The sequence below is a fragment of the Girardinichthys multiradiatus genome, chromosome 13 (assembly GCF_021462225.1).
Source record: "Girardinichthys multiradiatus isolate DD_20200921_A chromosome 13, DD_fGirMul_XY1, whole genome shotgun sequence".
Classification (NCBI taxonomy): domain Eukaryota; kingdom Metazoa; phylum Chordata; class Actinopteri; order Cyprinodontiformes; family Goodeidae; genus Girardinichthys; species Girardinichthys multiradiatus.
In genome coordinates, this window is record NC_061806.1 from 32430798 (window position 1) to 32449679 (window position 18882).

At 40.3% G+C, this 18882-nt stretch overlaps 1 protein-coding gene across 3 annotated transcripts in view; it reads right to left on the bottom strand.

The window, feature by feature from the left end:
- The window catches only part of LOC124879192 (gastrula zinc finger protein XlCGF26.1-like), a 44810-nt gene that overhangs the window by 10728 nt on the left and 15200 nt on the right, over nt 1–18882 (bottom strand). Inside the window, exon 2 of one of the 3 annotated variants that reach the window (XM_047383616.1) lies at nt 8455–10038. The exons of the other annotated variants lie outside the window; for them this stretch is intronic. Coding sequence (XP_047239572.1) covers nt 8759–10038 — 1280 coding nt within the window. The 3' untranslated portion in view covers nt 8455–8758. Of the gene's footprint in view, nt 1–8454; nt 10039–18882 lie in introns of those variants that run through there. 3 annotated transcript variants of the gene reach the window in all.

The window sequence follows — 18882 nt, forward strand, 5'->3', positions numbered from 1 at the left end:
CAATCATGTGGCCACTTGGGCCACACCATATCAAAAGACAGACTTTATCCTGACCAGGAGAGTGAGTGCAGTAATTAGTGCTCCTGCTCCACGCAATACATCCTCTCAGATCTTTCCTCTCTCGCATCCTAAGAGGCTAAATTCATCCCAGATGTTTGCCTGAAAATGTAAATCCTAGTGTACTTCCAGGTCCTGTCCCTAGGCATAGTCAGAGGTCCAGAAATGCACCAAGATGGGTAACAGGTTTTGTAAGGTAAAGAGTTAGCCTTAACTACACCACTACTGTTCTGGTACCTGTTAAGGCTCTATTACACAAGTTCAAAAAGTTATCCTACAATACTGGTAAATAAGTTAATAAAAAATGTACCAGGTTATATTGTTGAAACCAAGACGTGAAATTTGAAGTTACATGTTTTGGTTGATTACAAAGGTCCTCATCTGAGGTGACTTGTTTCACATCCTACAGTTCAAATGAACTGTACTCTTGCATTTTTATACTGAGTTCTATAAATGTTTCTCATTGCACAGTATTTGCAATGAATGACTCGCCAATAGGGGGAGTAGTTGTTGTACTGTGCAGGAAAGAAAGAATAAAAGAAGTGAGGTCTGAAGCATACATCTGCCTCCTGCTTTTCTGCTTTATTTTAACACTGCAACACGACATAATTCTGTTAAAAAAGTCTCCTACTAGGCACCTTTTGCTATCCAATTATTAATTAATTAATCAAAAAAATTGTCAACAGACACACCTCATGCATGTAACTAAACATGTAACTCTCCCCACTGTCTAAGGGCTGCAAGGTGACAATACATTCACAGTCACCTATTGTCCTACTATTACACCTTATCGAGGGCAAAGTTCTGGCAAATGTGTACTAAAAGTGCTAATTACGACAATGAAAAGTGTCCTTCTCTTCTTTTCTTCTGTGTTGGTTCATCCAGCCTTGAGCACGAACTGACAGAAGAAGCAGCAGAATTTCTTTCTTTCCATTTCTGGTTTAATGGTGAAAGCACAGCTCACCACCAACTAGGTAACAGCATCCTCTACTGTACCAGTGGATATGTAGATTCACTTATAAATGCAGGATGGACTTTTACACTGTAGCTGAAAAGGTAAACATCAAATTGTAATTTGCAGCGAGGAGCCAATTTCCAAATGTAATCAGAGCTATGGGCTGCAATCATTTTGCTATAATGGCAGTTCTGTAAATGAATTTGCTTTTGTGAATAGAAAGCATTTTCATTCAACCTATTTGTGATGCACAAATGTGTCTCACAATGTAGTGACATGTTGGCCTGCTCAACTCAGAATTAGTTTATATACTATTCATTCTATGCTAGGGCTGCACGTTGGCGTAGTTGGTAGTACTGTTGCCTTGCAGAAAGAAGGTCCTGTGTTTGACTCCTAGCTGGGGGTCTTTCTGCATGGAGTTTGCATGTTCTCCCGGTGCATGTGTGGGTACTCAACGGGTACTCTGGCTTCCTCCCACAGGCCAAAGACATGACTGTTAGGTCGAATGGTCTCTCTTAATTGCCTCCCTCAATACCTAACGTGTGGAACCTGATTTTGTTTTGATGGTGAAAGAAGAAATTTGAATATTTATTCTAATAGTTGTGTTAGGAACAAACATCAAGTAGGTTCCATTTGTCATGGCTGGCTCATAGGTTATTTGTTTTTATGTGATGTCCTGAATCGTTCTAAAGATTCAATTTACTTCACATGGTGTGTGTGGTGACAGTCTTCATAATAGAAATATAAGGGGCATTTTCACAACATTACAATGGTTTGGTATACGTTACAATCATTAGCATTAAGTTATAATTGAGCCAAACAGCAAGCTCCCCCTGAAAAGCTACAGTTGCAAAGAACTAGAACCAGCAACGCATGGCTTCTCTTAGTTTCCCTCTGTAACACTGGTGCCAGTTCTGTGCAAAGCTCCAAAATGATTTCTCTGGGCAATCTGACCCAGCTAATGAGCCAGTCATCATCATATGTTAGCAAGTCAGTACGATCTCTGGAATCTCGGCGAAAAACCACATATCCTGGGCTCTGCTTCTCCAAATAACTGTGCAAGGTGCAGTTCTTGCTCGCGTCACAGGGTTTAAAGGTTGAAGGTAACGGGGTGACTCTTACGAAATAACATTAAATAGCATTATTAATACATGTTTTCATTAGATGTTAGAGAAGGGCTTATATAAATGAATAAATAAATCTTTTGACCAAAAGGGCTCTTTTGGGCAAGGAGCAAAAGGGGCTGGTGCTCCTTGTCTACATAGGTCAAACGCTTGAAGGGATTTCCACACACGTTATTTCAGAATCAGCTTTATTGCCAAGTTTGTACAGAAAAAGAAGGAGTTTGACTCCAGAACACTTTTCTCTCAGTAAGGATTTTAATTTTATTTTTTGTGTGTATAACTGTCAAAATAAAGAATATATATTTTAAATGTACATATATATACACAATTGACTTTACAATAGAATATAATGTGAGATCAGTCCAAGTATGCATTGTGTTGTTCTAAAACTCCTACTGTCAAGTGTTCATCAGACAAACGGCCTGGGGGAAGAAACTGTCTTTGTGGCAGCTGGTTTTGGCAGACAGCGCTCTGTAGCACCGACCTGATGGTGAAAGCTTAAACAGTTTGTGTGCAGGGTGTGTGGGGCCTGCAAAGATTTTAGCTGCCCTTTTCCTGACCCTAGACCTGCATAGATACTGTAGTGGAATTTTCTTATCAAAGTAGGAGAGAAATTAACTCATTAAAAGAGCAAAACCGGGCTTTGTCTTTATAAGTTTTATTTAAAGGCATTCAGCGTTTGAAGACCCTGTCACTGAGGTTAGTCAGTGAAGAAGAGCCCCGATCAACATTTACACACAGTATTTAAAGAGTATGTGGGTGTTACCTCAACTTCAAAGAGTCTGTGTTTTATGGCCCTAGACCCTCCTCGGAACAGAGGTAACAAAGTTATCTACGAGCAGACCATCTGCTCTTCCTGAGACATCACCCTAAAGCATGGGTTTTAACCATGAAACGTCTGATACTGGCTTTTACAGTTTCCTCCTCTAACACAGATGTTCTGAGGAGTGAGGTAACCTAAAGGTCATACACTTTGGAGCACTTAATAAAATAATTTCCATTACAGTAGCAACCATCTTTTCCATTCGATTTATTGATTAATCCCAGACCAATCAATAGCTACAACTATTTTGAATATTTAATCCTTAGTTTTCCTCATCCAAATTGCAATGCACTAAAACCACCTGTTTGTTGTTTTGTACCATCCACCAGGTCCTTACTCTCAATTCTTAGATCAGTTTTCAGACCTTTTATCCGATTTAGTGTTAAATACAGATAAGGTTATTATAGTGGGGGATTTTAACATTCATGTTGACACTGAAAGTAATAGCTTAAATATAGCCTTTAATGCTATCTTAGACTCAATTGGCTTTACACAAAACATTAACAAACCTACCCACCTTTGTCTTCATTCTCTGGACCTTGTGTTGACATATGGCATTGAGTGTAAAGACATAATATTTTCTCATAACCCTGTCCTGTCTGACCATTTCTTAATAACCTTTGAGTTTAATTTAACAAAGTACTCCACACCTGAAAGAAAATTTCATTATAGTAGATCATTATCAGAAAATGCTCTAACAACCTTTAAAGAATCTGTTCCACTTTTAATTTCCTCATTGTCACAGAAAAACACAGTGGAGGGCAATAATTCTGTTTCTTCCCCTTCACTAATTGATTCTCTTGTTCATAGTGTTACTTCATCATTGCGTGATGCATTAGACAATGCAGGCCCCTTGAAAAAGAAGGTAATTATTCACAGGAGGCAGGCTCCTTGGTTTAATTTAGATCTGCATACTTTAAAGCACAATGTTAGAAAATTGGAGAGAAATTGGGGCTCTACACACCTAGAGGATTCCTGCTTAATCTGGAAAAATAGCCTACTGTTGTATAAAAAGACACTTCGCCAAGCTAGAACAGCTTATTTCTCATCATTAATAGAAGAAAATCCTAGGTTTCTCTTTAGTACAGTTGCTAAACTTACACAGAGTCATAGCTCTGTTGAGCCATCCATTCCCTTAGCTCTCAGCAGTCATGACTTTATGGGATTCTTCTTAAATAAAATTGATTCTATTAAAAAGAAAATCTTTGACATACTCCCGAAGATGATTACTTCATCCTCAGCAAGTGAGACAACATTGGAAATAACTGCAAACCTGATCTGTGTTTGGACTGTTTTGATCCCATGTAGCTTCCTGAGTTATCAGAAATATTAGCTTCATCTAAACCTTCAACTTGTATGTTAGACCCAATCCCAACCAAATTATTTAAGGAAGTGTTCCCTCTGATTACCAGCCCCATTTTAGGTATGATTAACCTATCCTTAGTAAATGGATATGTACCACAGGCTTTTAAGTTAGCTGTAATTAAACCTTTACTTAAGAAACCTTCGCTTGATCGAGATGACTTGAAAAATTACAGACCTATATCCAATCTTCCATTCTTATCTAAAATTCGTGAGAAAATAGTTGCTAATCAAATGTGTGAGCATTTACATGGCAAGGACCTGTTTGAAGAGTTTTAGTCAGGCTTCAGAGCTCATCATAGCACTGAAACAGCTCTGCTGAAAGTCACTAATGATATTCTTATGGCCTCAGATAATAGACTTGTGTCTGTTCTGGTTCTGTTAGATCTCAGTGCTGCATTTGATACAGTCGATCATAATATTCTCTTAGAAAGGCTGGAACATGCTGTAGGGATCAGGGGAACAGCGCTAGGCTGGTTTAAATCGTATTTGTCTGACAGATTCCAGTTTGTTCATGTAAATGATAAGTCAATCTTTAAACTCCAGGGTTAATTGTGGAGTACCACAGGGTTCAGTACTTGGGCCAATTCTCTTTACTATATATATGCTTCCAATAGGTCAAATTATCAGGCAGCATAGGATACATTTTCACTGTTACACTGATGATACTCAGCTTTACTTATCTATAAATCCTGATGAGCCCAACCAGTTACATAGACTACAAGCATGTCTTGAAGACATAAAAACTTGGATGACTTTAAATTTTTTGCTTCTAAATTCAGACAAGACAGAAGTTGTTGTCATGGCATTAAATTGAACTCTCATAATAAAGTAAAAAACTTTGGTGTTATTTTTGACCAGGACATGTAATTTAAATCCCATATTAAACAGGTTTCAAGGATTTCCTTCTTTCACCTCCGGAACATTGCCAAAATTATAAATATCCTATCCAGGAGTGATGCTGAAAAACTAGTCCATGCATTTGTTACTTCAAGGCTGGACTATTGTAATTCTCTACTATCAGGATGTCCACAAAATGCAGTTAAAAGCCTCCAGCTGATTCAAAATGCTGCAGCAAGAGTTTTGATGAAAATTAAAAAGATCATATTTCTCCTATTTTAGCTTCCCTTCATTGGCTCCCTGTTAAATCCAGAATAGAATTTTAAATTCTCCTCCTCACATATAAAGCCCTTAATGATCTAGCTCCATCATACATCAGAGATCTGATTGTTCCATATGTTCCTAACAGAGCACTTCGTTCTCAGACTGCAGGTTTACCGGTGGTTCCTAGAGTCTCTAGAAGTAGAATGGGAGGCAGATCTTTTAGTTATCAGGCTCCTCTCCTGTAGAACCAGCTCCCGGTTTTGGTTCGTGAGGCAGACACCCTGTCTACTTTTAAGGCTAGGCTTAAAACGTACCTTTTTGATAAAGTTTATAGTTAGAGTGGCTTACGTTGTCCTGAGCTATCTTCCTTATTTTTTACCTCCGCCTTCCTCCCTCCCTGTTGGATGCAGTAATGAAGAGTCACGTCTAGCCTAAACTGGCTCAGTTATGGTTGAGGTGCAAACACACCCTTCATTTCTGCTACCTGATTGACCCCTTCTCTTTTCCAATGGTAATAATCAGTCTGACAGAGAGAGGTATCCCGATCCTTTTGGTTTTTAGTATAACAATGGCCATCAGTGGGCTCTAGATGGACAAACTTTATCAGTGTATTATTTTACTTAGTGCCCCTACACGTGGCCCGTTCTGGGGTGGCCGGGCTCTGGGACTCGGTGGTTTGGTCTGGCCTCCACGGCGGCCCCGCGCCATGGGGTGCCTTGAGATGACATTGTTGTAAATAAGCGCAATATGAATAAACTGAAACTATCTCTGTAGTTATGCTACTATAGGCTTAGGTTGCTGGAGGACATAATGACCACTTTCACCCTCTTCACTACATTCTCACACTACTCTCCAATTTTGCATTATTTGCTGTTATTTCAGTTTTTAACTTCATGTTCTCTCTCTTTTCTATTCATAGAAGCTACACCTGGCCTGACTCTGTGTCTACCTGTGACACCTTTCTGGAGAGGGGCATTGGCCAAGCTTCTGCTGGCAACAACTTAATGCTCACCTTCTACAGATGATCCACTTGGCCCTGTCTTTCAGTGTTTAACCCTTTCTCTCTCCTAGACATGGCAATTGACTGAGCTTTTACTGTAACTAATTATATGTGCTCTCTTTCAGACTCTATCCTTGAAAACTGGCTCAAAGTTTATCTGTTCTATCTTTCTAGATGAAACGGCTAAAGGAGCTACATCCATTAACATTTACTTTTCCTTCCCATAGAAAGTACTCTTGGATCAGTGCTTCTGTATTCTTTGTGTATGTCTGCTCTGTTCTCTCAAACCCCCCCTCAGACTCAGCCTGGTTCTGCTTTAGGTTTCTTCCTGTTAAAAGGGAGTTTTTCCTCTCCAATGTCGCTACATGCATGCTCAGTATGAGGGATTTCTGCAAAATCAACGCCAGTGACTGTCCACTGTCTCTACATGCTCATCCAGGAGGAGTGAATGCTACAAATCTCTGACTCGATGCAATCTGCAGGGTTTCCTTAGATAGAAAAGCTTTTTATCCAATTTGGATAAATAACTGAATCCGACTGCACTGTTCAATGGTTAGGATTAATTAGAATGTACAGAGGTTGGACAATGAAACTGAAACACCTGTCAATTTAGTGTGGGAGGTTTCATGGCTAAATTGGACCAGCCTGGTAGCCAGTCTTCATTGATTGCACATTGCACCAGTAAGAGCAGAATGTGAAGGTTCAATTAGCAGGGTAAGAGCACAGTTTAGCTCAAAATATTGAAATGCACACAACATTATGGGTGACATACCAGAGTTCAAAAGAGGACAAATTGTTGGTGCACGTCTTGCTGGCGCATCTGTGACCAAGACAGCAAGCCTTTGTGATGTATCAAGAGCCACGGTATCCAGGGTAATGTCAGCATACCACCAAGAAGGACGAACCACATCCAACAGGATTAACTGTGGACGCAAGAGAAAGCTGTCTGAAAGGGATGTTCGGGTGCTAACCCGAATTGTATCCAAAAAACCATGGCTGCCCAAATTATGGCAGAATTAAATGTGCACCTCAAGTCTACTGTTTCAACCAGAACTGTCAGTCAGGAGCTCCACAGGGTCAATATACACGGCCGGGCTGCTATAGCCAAACCTTTGGTCACTCATGCCAATGCCAAACGTCGGTTTCAATGGTGCAAGGAGCGCAAATCTTGGGCTGTGGACAATGTGAAACATGTATTGTTCTCTGATGAGTCCACCTTCACTGTTTTCCCCACATCCGGGAGAGTTACGGTGTAGAGAAGCCCCAAAGAAGCGTACCACCCAGACTGTTGCATGCCCAGAGTGAAGCATGGGGGTGGATCAGTGATGGTTTGGGCTGCCATATCATGGCATTCCCTTGGCCCAATACTTGTGCTAGATGGGCGCGTCACTGCCAAGGACTACCGAACCATTCTTGAGGACCATGTGCATCCAATGGTTCAAACATTGTATCCTGAAGGCGGTGCCATGTATCAGGATGACAATGCACCAATACACACAGCAAGACTGGTGAAAGATTGGTTTGATGAACATGAAAGTGAAGTTGAACATCTCCCATGGCCTGATCTAAATATTATTGAGCCACTTTGGGGTGTTTTGGAGGAGCGAGTCAAGAAACGTTTTCCTCCACCAGTATCACATAGTGACCTGGCCACTATTCTGCAAGAAGAATTGCTTAAAATCCCTCTGACCACTGTGCAGGACTTGTATACGTCATTCCCAAGACGAATTGACGCTGTATTGGCCGCAAAAGGAGGCCCTACACCATCCTAATACATTATTGTGGTCTAAAACCAGGTGTTTCAGTTTCATTGTCCAACCCCTGTATGTACCTGACTTCTGTGAAGTGCCTTGAGACAACATGTGTTGTGAATTGGCGCTGTATAAATAAACTGAATTGAATTGAAAGTTTAATAGTTATAAAGGTCCCTTTCTACACAGGAAAATTCAAAGTTCTTTGCAAGACATCAAAGGAAAGAAAAAGAGAGAAAGCATAAACAAAATCATTATATAAAAGAAACATGTTAAAATACAGATATTAAAGGCATATTTAATTTACAACTTAATATACCTTACACATTTGATCTTCAATCTCATGCTGCAAACAGGCAAAAAGTTTATTACTCAGATTTTTGACCAAAAGCTGCAGTAAACACAAATGTTTTCAGGCTTTATTGTCAGCAGTCAAAATATGAAACCTTACCAGTTGTGGTGTTTCAAATGAATAGTCTGGTATTAGTGAAACTTTTTACACAACTTGACAATGAAAAGCCAAACCTGTGTAAACTCGTCAAGTTTTACTTGCCGCCTTTGATTGAAACAAGAAAAAAACTTCTAGCCTTGGTGGATTTTCATGTGTCTATTCAAATATATTTTTGCAACAAAACGTTTTCCACAGGCCATACATAGAAAAGGTTTTACACCTGTGTGAGTGGACATGTGATGAGTTAAAGTACATTTTCGTGTGAAAACTTTCCCACAGGTCAAACAAGAGAAAGGCTTTGAGCCGGTGTGAATTCTCATGTGAACTTTTAAATTACTTTTATCACTGAAACATTTTCCACAGGTCATACATGGGAAAGGTTTTTCACCTGTGTGACTTCTCATATGATAAGTTATCTTACCTGTTGTAGTGAAACTTTTCCCACAAAGCTTACACAAGTAAGGTGTCTTACCAGTATGAATGTTTATATGAACCTGATCTTCTCCAAGGGTCTTGCACAAAATAGGTTTCTCACTTGTGTGAACTTTCATATGCCGAGACAAATGACTTTTTTGGCTGAAACGTTTTTCACATAGCTTACAGGAGAAAAGCTTCTCACCTGTGTGAACTTTCATGTGGCGAAGTAAGTGATGTTTTCTACTGAAACCTTTGCCACACAGCTTACACGAGAAAGGATGCTCGCCTGTGTGAACTTTCATGTGGTAAGACAAATGGCTTTTTTGACTGAAATGTTTTTGACATAGCTTACATGAGAAAGGCTTTTCACCCGTGTGAACTTTCATGTGGCGATACAAATTAGGTTTTTGACGAAAACTTTTTCCACATAGCTTACATGAGAAAGGCTTCTCACCTGTGTGAGTTCTTGGACTAAATATTTTTCCACAGGTCACACATGAAACACACTTTTCACTAGTGGGATATTTAATCTTTTTAGTCAAGTGACCATTTTGAGAATGATTTTCATCACACATTTTACACGAATACAGTTTATGCTTCTGAGTTTTCTTGTGCCCTTTTTGTTTTGAACTATCTTTATGCTGTCTGGTCTTCTGAGGTCCATTTTCTCTTGTTGCTACTGAGCCTTCAGGATTGCTTCTTTCCTGATCCTTTTCAGCTTCAGCAGAGTCCTGAGAGAAAGACTGCTTTCTGTTTAGTTCAGGTTCAGTAGGGTATTTATTCTCATAGGAAGGAGTCACCACAAATGTATCAGTCTCCTGCTTCAGCACATGTTGCTCTTCATCCTTATTTATGTAAAGCTCATTTTCCTCTTTTATCTGCAGATGTCCTAGCTCATCATGTTCTCCTTTTATCTGTAGAGGTTCTGGTTCCTCCTGGTTACAGGGCTGTTGGTCAGAATTAACCTCCTCCTTGACGCAGTGCCGTACTAAGTCTGGACACAAAATAAAAAAAATAAAAAAGAAACATAAGTATAAGAAAGCACACTTATTTCACATAGGTAAAGATGTATTGGAAAGTATTGGCACCCTCAAATTATTATTGGTTGCAGTTTTGAAAATCATGATTAAGAACATAAGGGAAACATTTTTTACAATTCTCATACAGCCAATATCAGGGCTATATTAGATTATGGTATTGTATAATTGTTCAAGCTGTCCTATATGTATTCATCAGTTTATCAGTGGGCCACATAACAGACTACTTTGTGAGGGAATAATCACTACCATTTTGAGCTGATTCAGTACTGACTTTACTTGCTGGTGGTTTACTGTCATATTCTTCACAGGAAAAGGCAGGACATTTATCCAAACAGTCAGCTGGAGCTGTGTTTAGCATGTCACGACTTTCTCTTTACAACTCACTTGATCCCCCTTAAAATCTCTTTTCAGGAGATTTCTTGATCAGCACCAAGAAATTATTCACATTAAGATGTTTCTTAAGAATAGTTTAATAGACATGCCTTCAAGATTGCTTCTTTTCTGATCCTGGTTTTAAGCTTCAGCAGAGTCCCGAGAGAAAGACTGCTTTCTGTTTAGTTCAGGTTCAGTAGGGTATTTATCCTCATAGGAAGGAGTCACCACAAAGGTATCCGTCTCCTGCTTTAACACATGCTTATCTTCATCCCCATTTATGGAAAGCTCTTTTTCAACTTGCAGATGTTCTAGCTCATGTTCTTTTTTTTTCTGTAGAGGTTTCGGCTCCTCCTGGTCCAAACTGAATTTCTTCTCTTGGCTGCAGAGCTGTTGGCCAAAATTAACCATGCTCTTTCTTGACAAAGTGCTGTACGAAGTCTGGACACAAAAGCAGAAAAAAAGGGTACCAAATTCGGTACTTTTATTGGTACTGACCAAATTCCGTTGATACTAGTGAGTAACTATTCACGTAAACTAAAACAGTACCATAATTCGGTACCTAAATGCATCATTGTGACACTGGGGGGGTGGAAGAGTGGGGTATTGAGGTATCGACCATGGATAAGTATCTAGAGTCATTACAGTCTCCTGATAAGGCCATGCACCTCAAGAAAAACTTCAACAAGGTGGATGCATATGTTGGTTTGTGTAGCGCAAAACAGGACGATTGGCCGCACATAATTTGTAGACAAGTATGCAACTATTTTTTATAGCCACAAAATAGGCAAAAATCCATGGTAAGGTTAATATTGCCTTTTATAGGATAATTGCATAACAGTTGCATTACTAAATAAGGCGTGAGGGGGCACTTTACTGAAGTAGGTCACAGCACTGAGTGCAGGGTGGCCATGCAGAGTGCTGCCACCCAGCTCAGAATCAGCTGATAGGCTGGCGGTCTTGACAGGCTACTTTCCAGAACATTATTACAATACATGTAGACGAACATTATTTACCTGTCACAAAATGTGCACTGCACACTGAGGCATGAGTGAGATTCAAGCCGTCCAAATCCGCCCTGGATATCCGATTCAGCCACAGTAGCCTGCGTTGTATACTCAGTGTTTTTGTTTTCTCACACTGATTTTCTATCACGGCTGGCAGACGATAGAATGAACGTTGGTCTTTACCACCACTTGCAGCACAATCCACGATTAAACAAGTTTTCCCCTTTGTTAAATTAAGTGGTCTGGAGTTTGGCTTCACCCGTCACGCTAAAACACAGAAAACAGGCTGAAGCCTCCACCCAAGATGGTGATCGTGAAGTGCGTTCATGTGACCTCGACGTCATGTGAAAACCCCTTATTGAGTAAGTAACTAAATCCAGATTCAAGACAAGCCCAGGAACCGGTCTCCCCAGGGGAACAGGGACCGCACCAACTCCTGGCGGCAATCGAAACTTGGAAGGACCAAGGTAGGAGTGCTTTTTGTCATTTCTGTAAGGGACTGACTCTCCAGTCCCTTACAGATGTGGAAAAAGAAGTGGACAAATACATTTACAGGTCCTTCTCAAAATATTAGCATATTGTGATAAAGTTCATTATTTTCCATAATGTAATGATGAAAATTTAACATTCATATATTTTAGATTCATTGCACACTAACTGAAATATTTCAGGTCTTTTATTGTCTTAATACGGATGATTTTGGCATACAGCTCATAAAAACCCAAAATTCCTATCTCACAAAATTAGCATATCATTAAAAGGGTCTCTAAACGAGCTATGAACCTAATCATCTGAATCAACGAGTTAACTCTAAACACCTTCAAAAGATTCCTGAGGCCTTTAAAACTCCCAGCCTGGTTCATCACTCAAAACCCCAATGCTGGGTAAGACTGCCGACCTGACTGCTGTCCAGAAGGCCCCTATTGACACCTTCAAGCAAGAGGGTAAGACACAGAAAGACATTTCTGAACGAATAGGCTGTTCCCAGAATGCTGTATCAAGGCACCTCAGTGGGAAGTCTGTGGGAAGGAAAAAGTGTGGCAGAAAACGCTGCACAACGAGAAGAGGTGACCGGACCCTGAGGAAGATTGTGGAGAAGGGCCGATTCCAGACCTGGGGGGACCTGCGGAAGCAGTGAACTGAGTCTGGAGTAGAAACATCCAGAGCCACCGTGCACAGGCGTGTGCAGGAAATGGGCTACAGGTGCCGCATTCCCCAGGTCAAGCCACTTTTGAACCAGAAACAGCGGCAGAAGCGCCTGACCTGGGCTACAGAGAAGCAGCACTGGACTGTTGCTCAGTGGTCCAAAGTACTTTTTTCGGATGAAAGCAAATTCTGCATGTCATTCGGAAATCAAGGTGCCAGAGTCTGGAGGAAGACCGGGGAGAAGGAAATGCCAAAATGCCAGAAGTCCAGTGTCAAGTACCCACAGTCAGTGATGGTCTGGGGTGCCGTGTCAGCTGCTGGTGTTGGTCCACTGTGTTTTATCAAGGGCAGGGTCAATGCAGCTAGCTATCAGGAGATTGTGGAGCACTTCATGCTTCCATCTGCTGAAAAGCTTTATGGAGATGAAGATTTCATTTTTCAGCACGACCTGGCACCTGCTCACAGTGCCAAAACCACTGGTAAATGGTTTACTGACCATGGTATCACTGTGCTCAATTGGCCTGCCAACTCTCCTGACCTGAACCCCATAGAGAATCTGTGGGATATTGTGAAGAGAACGTTGAGAGACTCAAGACCCAACACTCTGGATGAGCTAAAGGCCGCTATCGAAGCATCCTGGGCCTCCATAAGACCTCAGCAGTGCCACAGGCTGATTGCCTCCATGCCACGCCGCATTGAAGCAGTCATTTCTGCCAAAGGATTCCCGACCAAGTATTGAGTGCATAACTGTACATGATTATTTGAAGGTTGACGTTTTTTGTATTAAAAACGCTTTACTTTTAATGGTCGAATGAAATATGCTAATTTTGTGAGATAGGAATTTTGGGTTTTTATGAGCTGTATGCCACAATCATCCGTATTAAGACAATAAAAGACCTGAAATATTTCAGTTAGTGTGCAATGAATCTAAAATATATGAATGTTAAATTTTCATCATTACATTATGGAAAATAATGAACTTTATCACAATATGCTAATATTTTGAGAAGGACCTGTATAACCAAAACCCAACTTGACAGAAAAACAGCCACACACAGTCACAACCCCCATTGCTTACAAATACAAACACTCACACCCACACACCCAACATAAAGACACACAAGGATGGATGCGGTACACTCACTCGCACTCCCGAAATATACTCCATACTCCCAGGTCCAGACACCCCAGAGGACCAACCAGCACATGGACCCAGGAGATGGTCCCCTTCATTCCAGGGTGGAGACCACCAGACCAGACTAAGGCCAGGCATGGCACAACCCAAACAACCAAACCTCAGCCCAGACTGAAACGGGGCCAAAAAAGGGGTCCACTCGGTCCAAATGAACCAACCAACCACAGCAAGATGCAATGGCGAGTGGAGCAGCATGCCATGGAGCCCAGCCAACCCCAACCTGCCCATGCATGGAAGAAAAAAAAAAAAATGCACTTACGCCAGCCAGGTACCCGCACCAGGCCGACCACAACCCGCCAGCTGCCCCAGCACAAGGCTGCCGTTTAGGCTTAGCGATGGTGTTTTCACTGTTTTTAAAAGTTAAATGCTAGTCAGAGGAACCCAGGTTAAGAAAGCCACTGAGGTAGATATTTACGGTCTGAAGGTATGATACAACAGTCCTGCACTTTGGGCACGGTTTATTCTGCGGTGCACTGCTCGTCTTTTCCCTTCTCCGTCCCCCTACTCGATTCCCACGTGTAGTTTTGCTCTATTGTCCGAGACACGACACAAAGAACTAGTCAACCACACCAACACCAAGCCATGTTGTGTGCTATCTGGCCTGCTAGCTTAGCCTGGCTCTGGGTTGCTTACTAGCTGATTGCTACTGGGAAAAGACCCCCCACACACACATCCATTAATGTTCATTGTTGCTTCTCATATTCTCATTTGATCCAAAACTCCAAGTACACCGCCTGGCCAAAAAAAACGTTGCCACCTGGATTTAACTAAGCAAATAGGTACAAGCCTCCCATTGGATAATTACTGCATGGGCGACTATGTTTCAGCTGGCAACAAATTATTTATCCAAACTGCTGCAGTGAGTTGCTTCTCATTTCTTAAACAACCATGTCGAAAGATACATCCCGTGGTTGTGGAAAAGATGTCAGTCTGTTTCAGAAGGGTCAAATTCATTGGCATGCATCAAGCAGAGAAAAAATCTAAGGACATTGCAGAAACTACCAAAATTGGCTTAAGAACTGTCCAAGGCATTATTAAATACTGGAAAGATAGTGGGGACCCATCGTCTTCGAGGAAGAAATGTGGCCGGAAAAAAATCCTAAATGATTGTGATCGGCGATCCCTTAAACGTTTGCTGAAATCAAATCAAAGAAGAACAACACTAGAACGCCAGGCTATGTTTAATAGTGAAAGTAAGAGCATTTCCACACGCAGAATGCAAAGGGAACTCAAGGGATTGGGACTGAACAGCTGTGTAGCCTTAAGAACCACTAAATCAATGAGGCTAATTAGAAAAAAAGACTTACATTTGCTATGGAGCATAAAGATTGAGTCCAGATTTACCCTGTTCCAAAGTGATGGGTGCTTCAGGGTAAGAAGGGAAGCAGGTGTAGTGATGCACCATCATGCCTAGTGCCTACTATACAAGCCTGTGGGGCCAGTGCTATGATCTGGGGTTGCTGCAGTTGGTCAGGTCTGGGTTCAGCAACAGTATGTGTTCAAAGAATGAGGTCAGCTGACTACCTGAATATACTGAATGACCAGGTTATTCCATCAATGGATTATTTTCTTCCCTGACGGCACGGGCATATTCCAGGATGACAATGCCAGGATTCATCAGGCTCGAATTGTGAAAAAGTGGTTCAAGGAGCATGAGTCATCATTCTCACACATGGATTGCCCACCACAGAGTCCAGACCCTAACTCCATTGAGTATCTTTGGGATTTGCCGGAGAAGGCTTTGCGCAGCGGTCAGACTATCATCTTCAATGCAAGATCTTGGTGAAAAATTAATGCAAAACTTTGTGGAAATAAATCTTGTGATATTGCAGAAGCTTATCGAAACAATGCCACAGTGAATCTGTGCCGTAATCAAAGCTAAAGGCAGTCCAACAAAATATTAGGGTGTGTGACCTTTTTTTTTGGCAAGTCTATTTTTCCATTCATATACACATTTCTGGTATTGCCTGCAAGTTATTTTATTCCCATGTTATGAGGGGGGAACCGAATAGTTCAGATGGCGGAAATATAAGGTTGCTCCCTGTAACTGTCAAATAAAGAGCAAATGTCGTCGAATTCACAGAACTTATGGTCCTGTTCGTGTCCAACAGAGTGAGCTTCCATTGTTTTATATCAGTAATAAAAATTTATAAATAAAAACGATGTGTTGGAAAACAGTGTTTGGTGGCTGACTGATGTCATTCAGGTTAAAGTGAACCTTAAAAAACAACACGACGCTGTGTAAAAAAAAAAACTCACAAGAACAAGTCGCGTGTTGCTGTTGCCATTTACTGCAATGAAATCCAGCTTCGTTGTTTTAACTAAGTTTAATCCAGTTCCTACAGGGTTAGGACTAATTCAATTTTTTCATTCATAATATTACCTTTAAAAGTAATTTAACGATAAAGTTGTTCCACTTTTAGCCTTAGCCATATTGAGATAAGATCACAGTTTTCACCTATTAGACATTATCATTTACTTTCTGGCAGTACTGGGAACAACATCAGCGCTCATGAAAAGAAAAGGGGACGTCACATCATTTATTTGCCTCTGTTAACAAAGAAGAGCATAGAGAGAAGGAGGATAAAGACCATGAGGGAGCTGAGGAGCAGGATGAAAAAGAGAAAGATGAGCTGATTGGAGAGGAAGCTGAGAGTGAGAGATCAGAAACAGAGACTAGCAATTCTGAGAGTGAAGAGGAACATGCAGTTGTGAAAAACCTTTTGTCCCTTCCTGATTTCTTGTTTTTTTTTTTTTTGCATGTTTGTCACACTTGAGTGTTTCAGATCATTAGAAATATTAGTCAAAGACAACACAAGTAAACACAAAATACAGTTTTTAAATCACAGGTGTCAAACTCCAGTCCTCGAGAGCCGGTAACCTGCAACTTTTAGATGTTCCTCTGCTTCAACACACCTGAATCAAATAATTAGGTCATTAGCAGGACTCTGGAGAACTTCACTGCATACTGAGGAGAAAATGCAGCCATTTGTTTGAGGTGTGTTGGACCATGGACACATCTAAAAGTTGCAGGACACAGGCCCTCGAGGACTGGAGTTTGACACCCCTGTTTTAAATGAACGTTTTTATTATTTAGGGTGAAAAAAAAAAAAAAATCCAAACCTATATGGCCCTGTGTGAAAAAATTATTGCACCCTAAATATAATAACTGGTTAGGCCACCCTTAGCAGCAACAACTGCAATCAAGCGTTTGTGTTCATTTTTTTGGCCCACTCATCTTGCAGAACTGTTGTAATTCAGCCACATTTGACAGAATTCAGGTCAGGACTTTGACTAGACCACTTTAAAGTCTTCATTTTGTTTTTCTTCAGAGGTGGACTTGCTGGTGTGTTTTGAATCATTGTCCTGCTGCAGAACCCAAGTTTCAGCTCGAGGTCACAAACAGATGTCCGGACATTCTCCTTCAGGATGTTTTGGTAGAAAGCAGAATCATGGTTCCATTTATCACAGCAAGTCCTCCAGGTCCTGAAGCAGAAAAACAGCCCCAGACCATCACACTACCACCACCATATTTTACTGTTGGTATGATGCTCTTTTTCTGAAATGCTGTGTTACTTTTACGCCAGATCTAACAGGACACACACCTTTCAAAAGGTACAACTTTGTCTTGTCTCGAGTATTTTCCCAAAAGTCTTGGGGATCATCAACATGTTTTCTGTAAAAATCGAGTCGAGCCTTAATGTTCTTTCGGCTCAGCAGTGGTTCATCTTGGAACTCTGCCATGTAGGCCAATTTTGCCCGATCTCTTTCTTGTGGTGGAGACATGAACTCTGACCTTAACTGAGGGAAGTGAAGCCTTCAGTTCTTTGAATGTTGTTCCAAGGTCTTTGGAGACCTCTTGGAAGAGTTCTCGCTGCGCTCTTGGGGTAATTTTGGTCAGCCAGGCAATCCTGGGAAGTTTCACCACTGTTCCATGTTTTCTCCATTTGCGGATATTGGCTCTCTCTGTTGTTCGCTGGATTCCCAAAACATTAGAAATGGCTTCATAACCTTTTCCATACTAATGGATCTCATTGACTTTCTTTCTCATTTGTTCCTGAAGTTCTTTGGATCTCTGTATGATGTTTAGCTTTTGAGGATCTATTGGTTCATTTCACTTTGTCAGGCTGGTCCTATTAAGTGATTTCTTGATTGAGAACAAGTGTGGCAGTTATCAGGCCTAGGTGTGGCTAGAGAAAGTGAACTCCGGTGTGATAAACTAAGTTAACACAAAACCAGAAAATTATAGACCGATCGCATTAACATCAAATATTTGGAAAATAATGGAAAAAATGATTAATAATAGATTCACATATTATTTAAATATTAATGGATATATATCTAGAAATCAAAATGGGTTTAGAAAAGGGAGAAGCACAAATGACTCTGCATTATGTTTAGAATATGAAATTAGGAGAGCACAAATAAACAAAGAAAATGTAGTAGCTGTATTTTTCGACATAGAAAAAGCTTATGACATGATGTGGGTTGAAGGATTATTAATTAAATTAAATAAAATGGGTATTATTGGAAAAATGTTTAACTGGATTAAAGATTTTTTATCAAATAGAACAATACAAGTAAGAATTGGTCAAGAATTGTCAGGTAAATATATAATAGATAATGGTACTCCTCAAGGAAGTATTATAAGTCCGTTATTGTTTTCTATAATGATAAATTATGTATTTAAAAACATTGGCAAGGAAGTCGGTTGTTCACTATTTGCAGATGATGGAGCTATATGGAAAAGGGGTCGTAATATCAAACTTATTGAAAAGAAAATACAGGATGAGATTATTAGAATAGAACAATGGGCAAATCAATGGGGATTTAAATTCTCAGTGGAAAAAACAAAAGTAATGGTGTTTACACAGAAAAGGAAAAGAGAAAATATAAAACTAAAATTATACAATCAAGTTTTAGAACAAGTAAAAAATATAAAATTTTTAGGTATATGTTTTGATGAAAAAATTATATGGAAAGTACATAAAGAAAGAATCATAGATAAATGCAAAAAAATATTAAACATTATGAGATGTATGGCTGGTATTGATTGGGGAACAGATCGAACATCATTA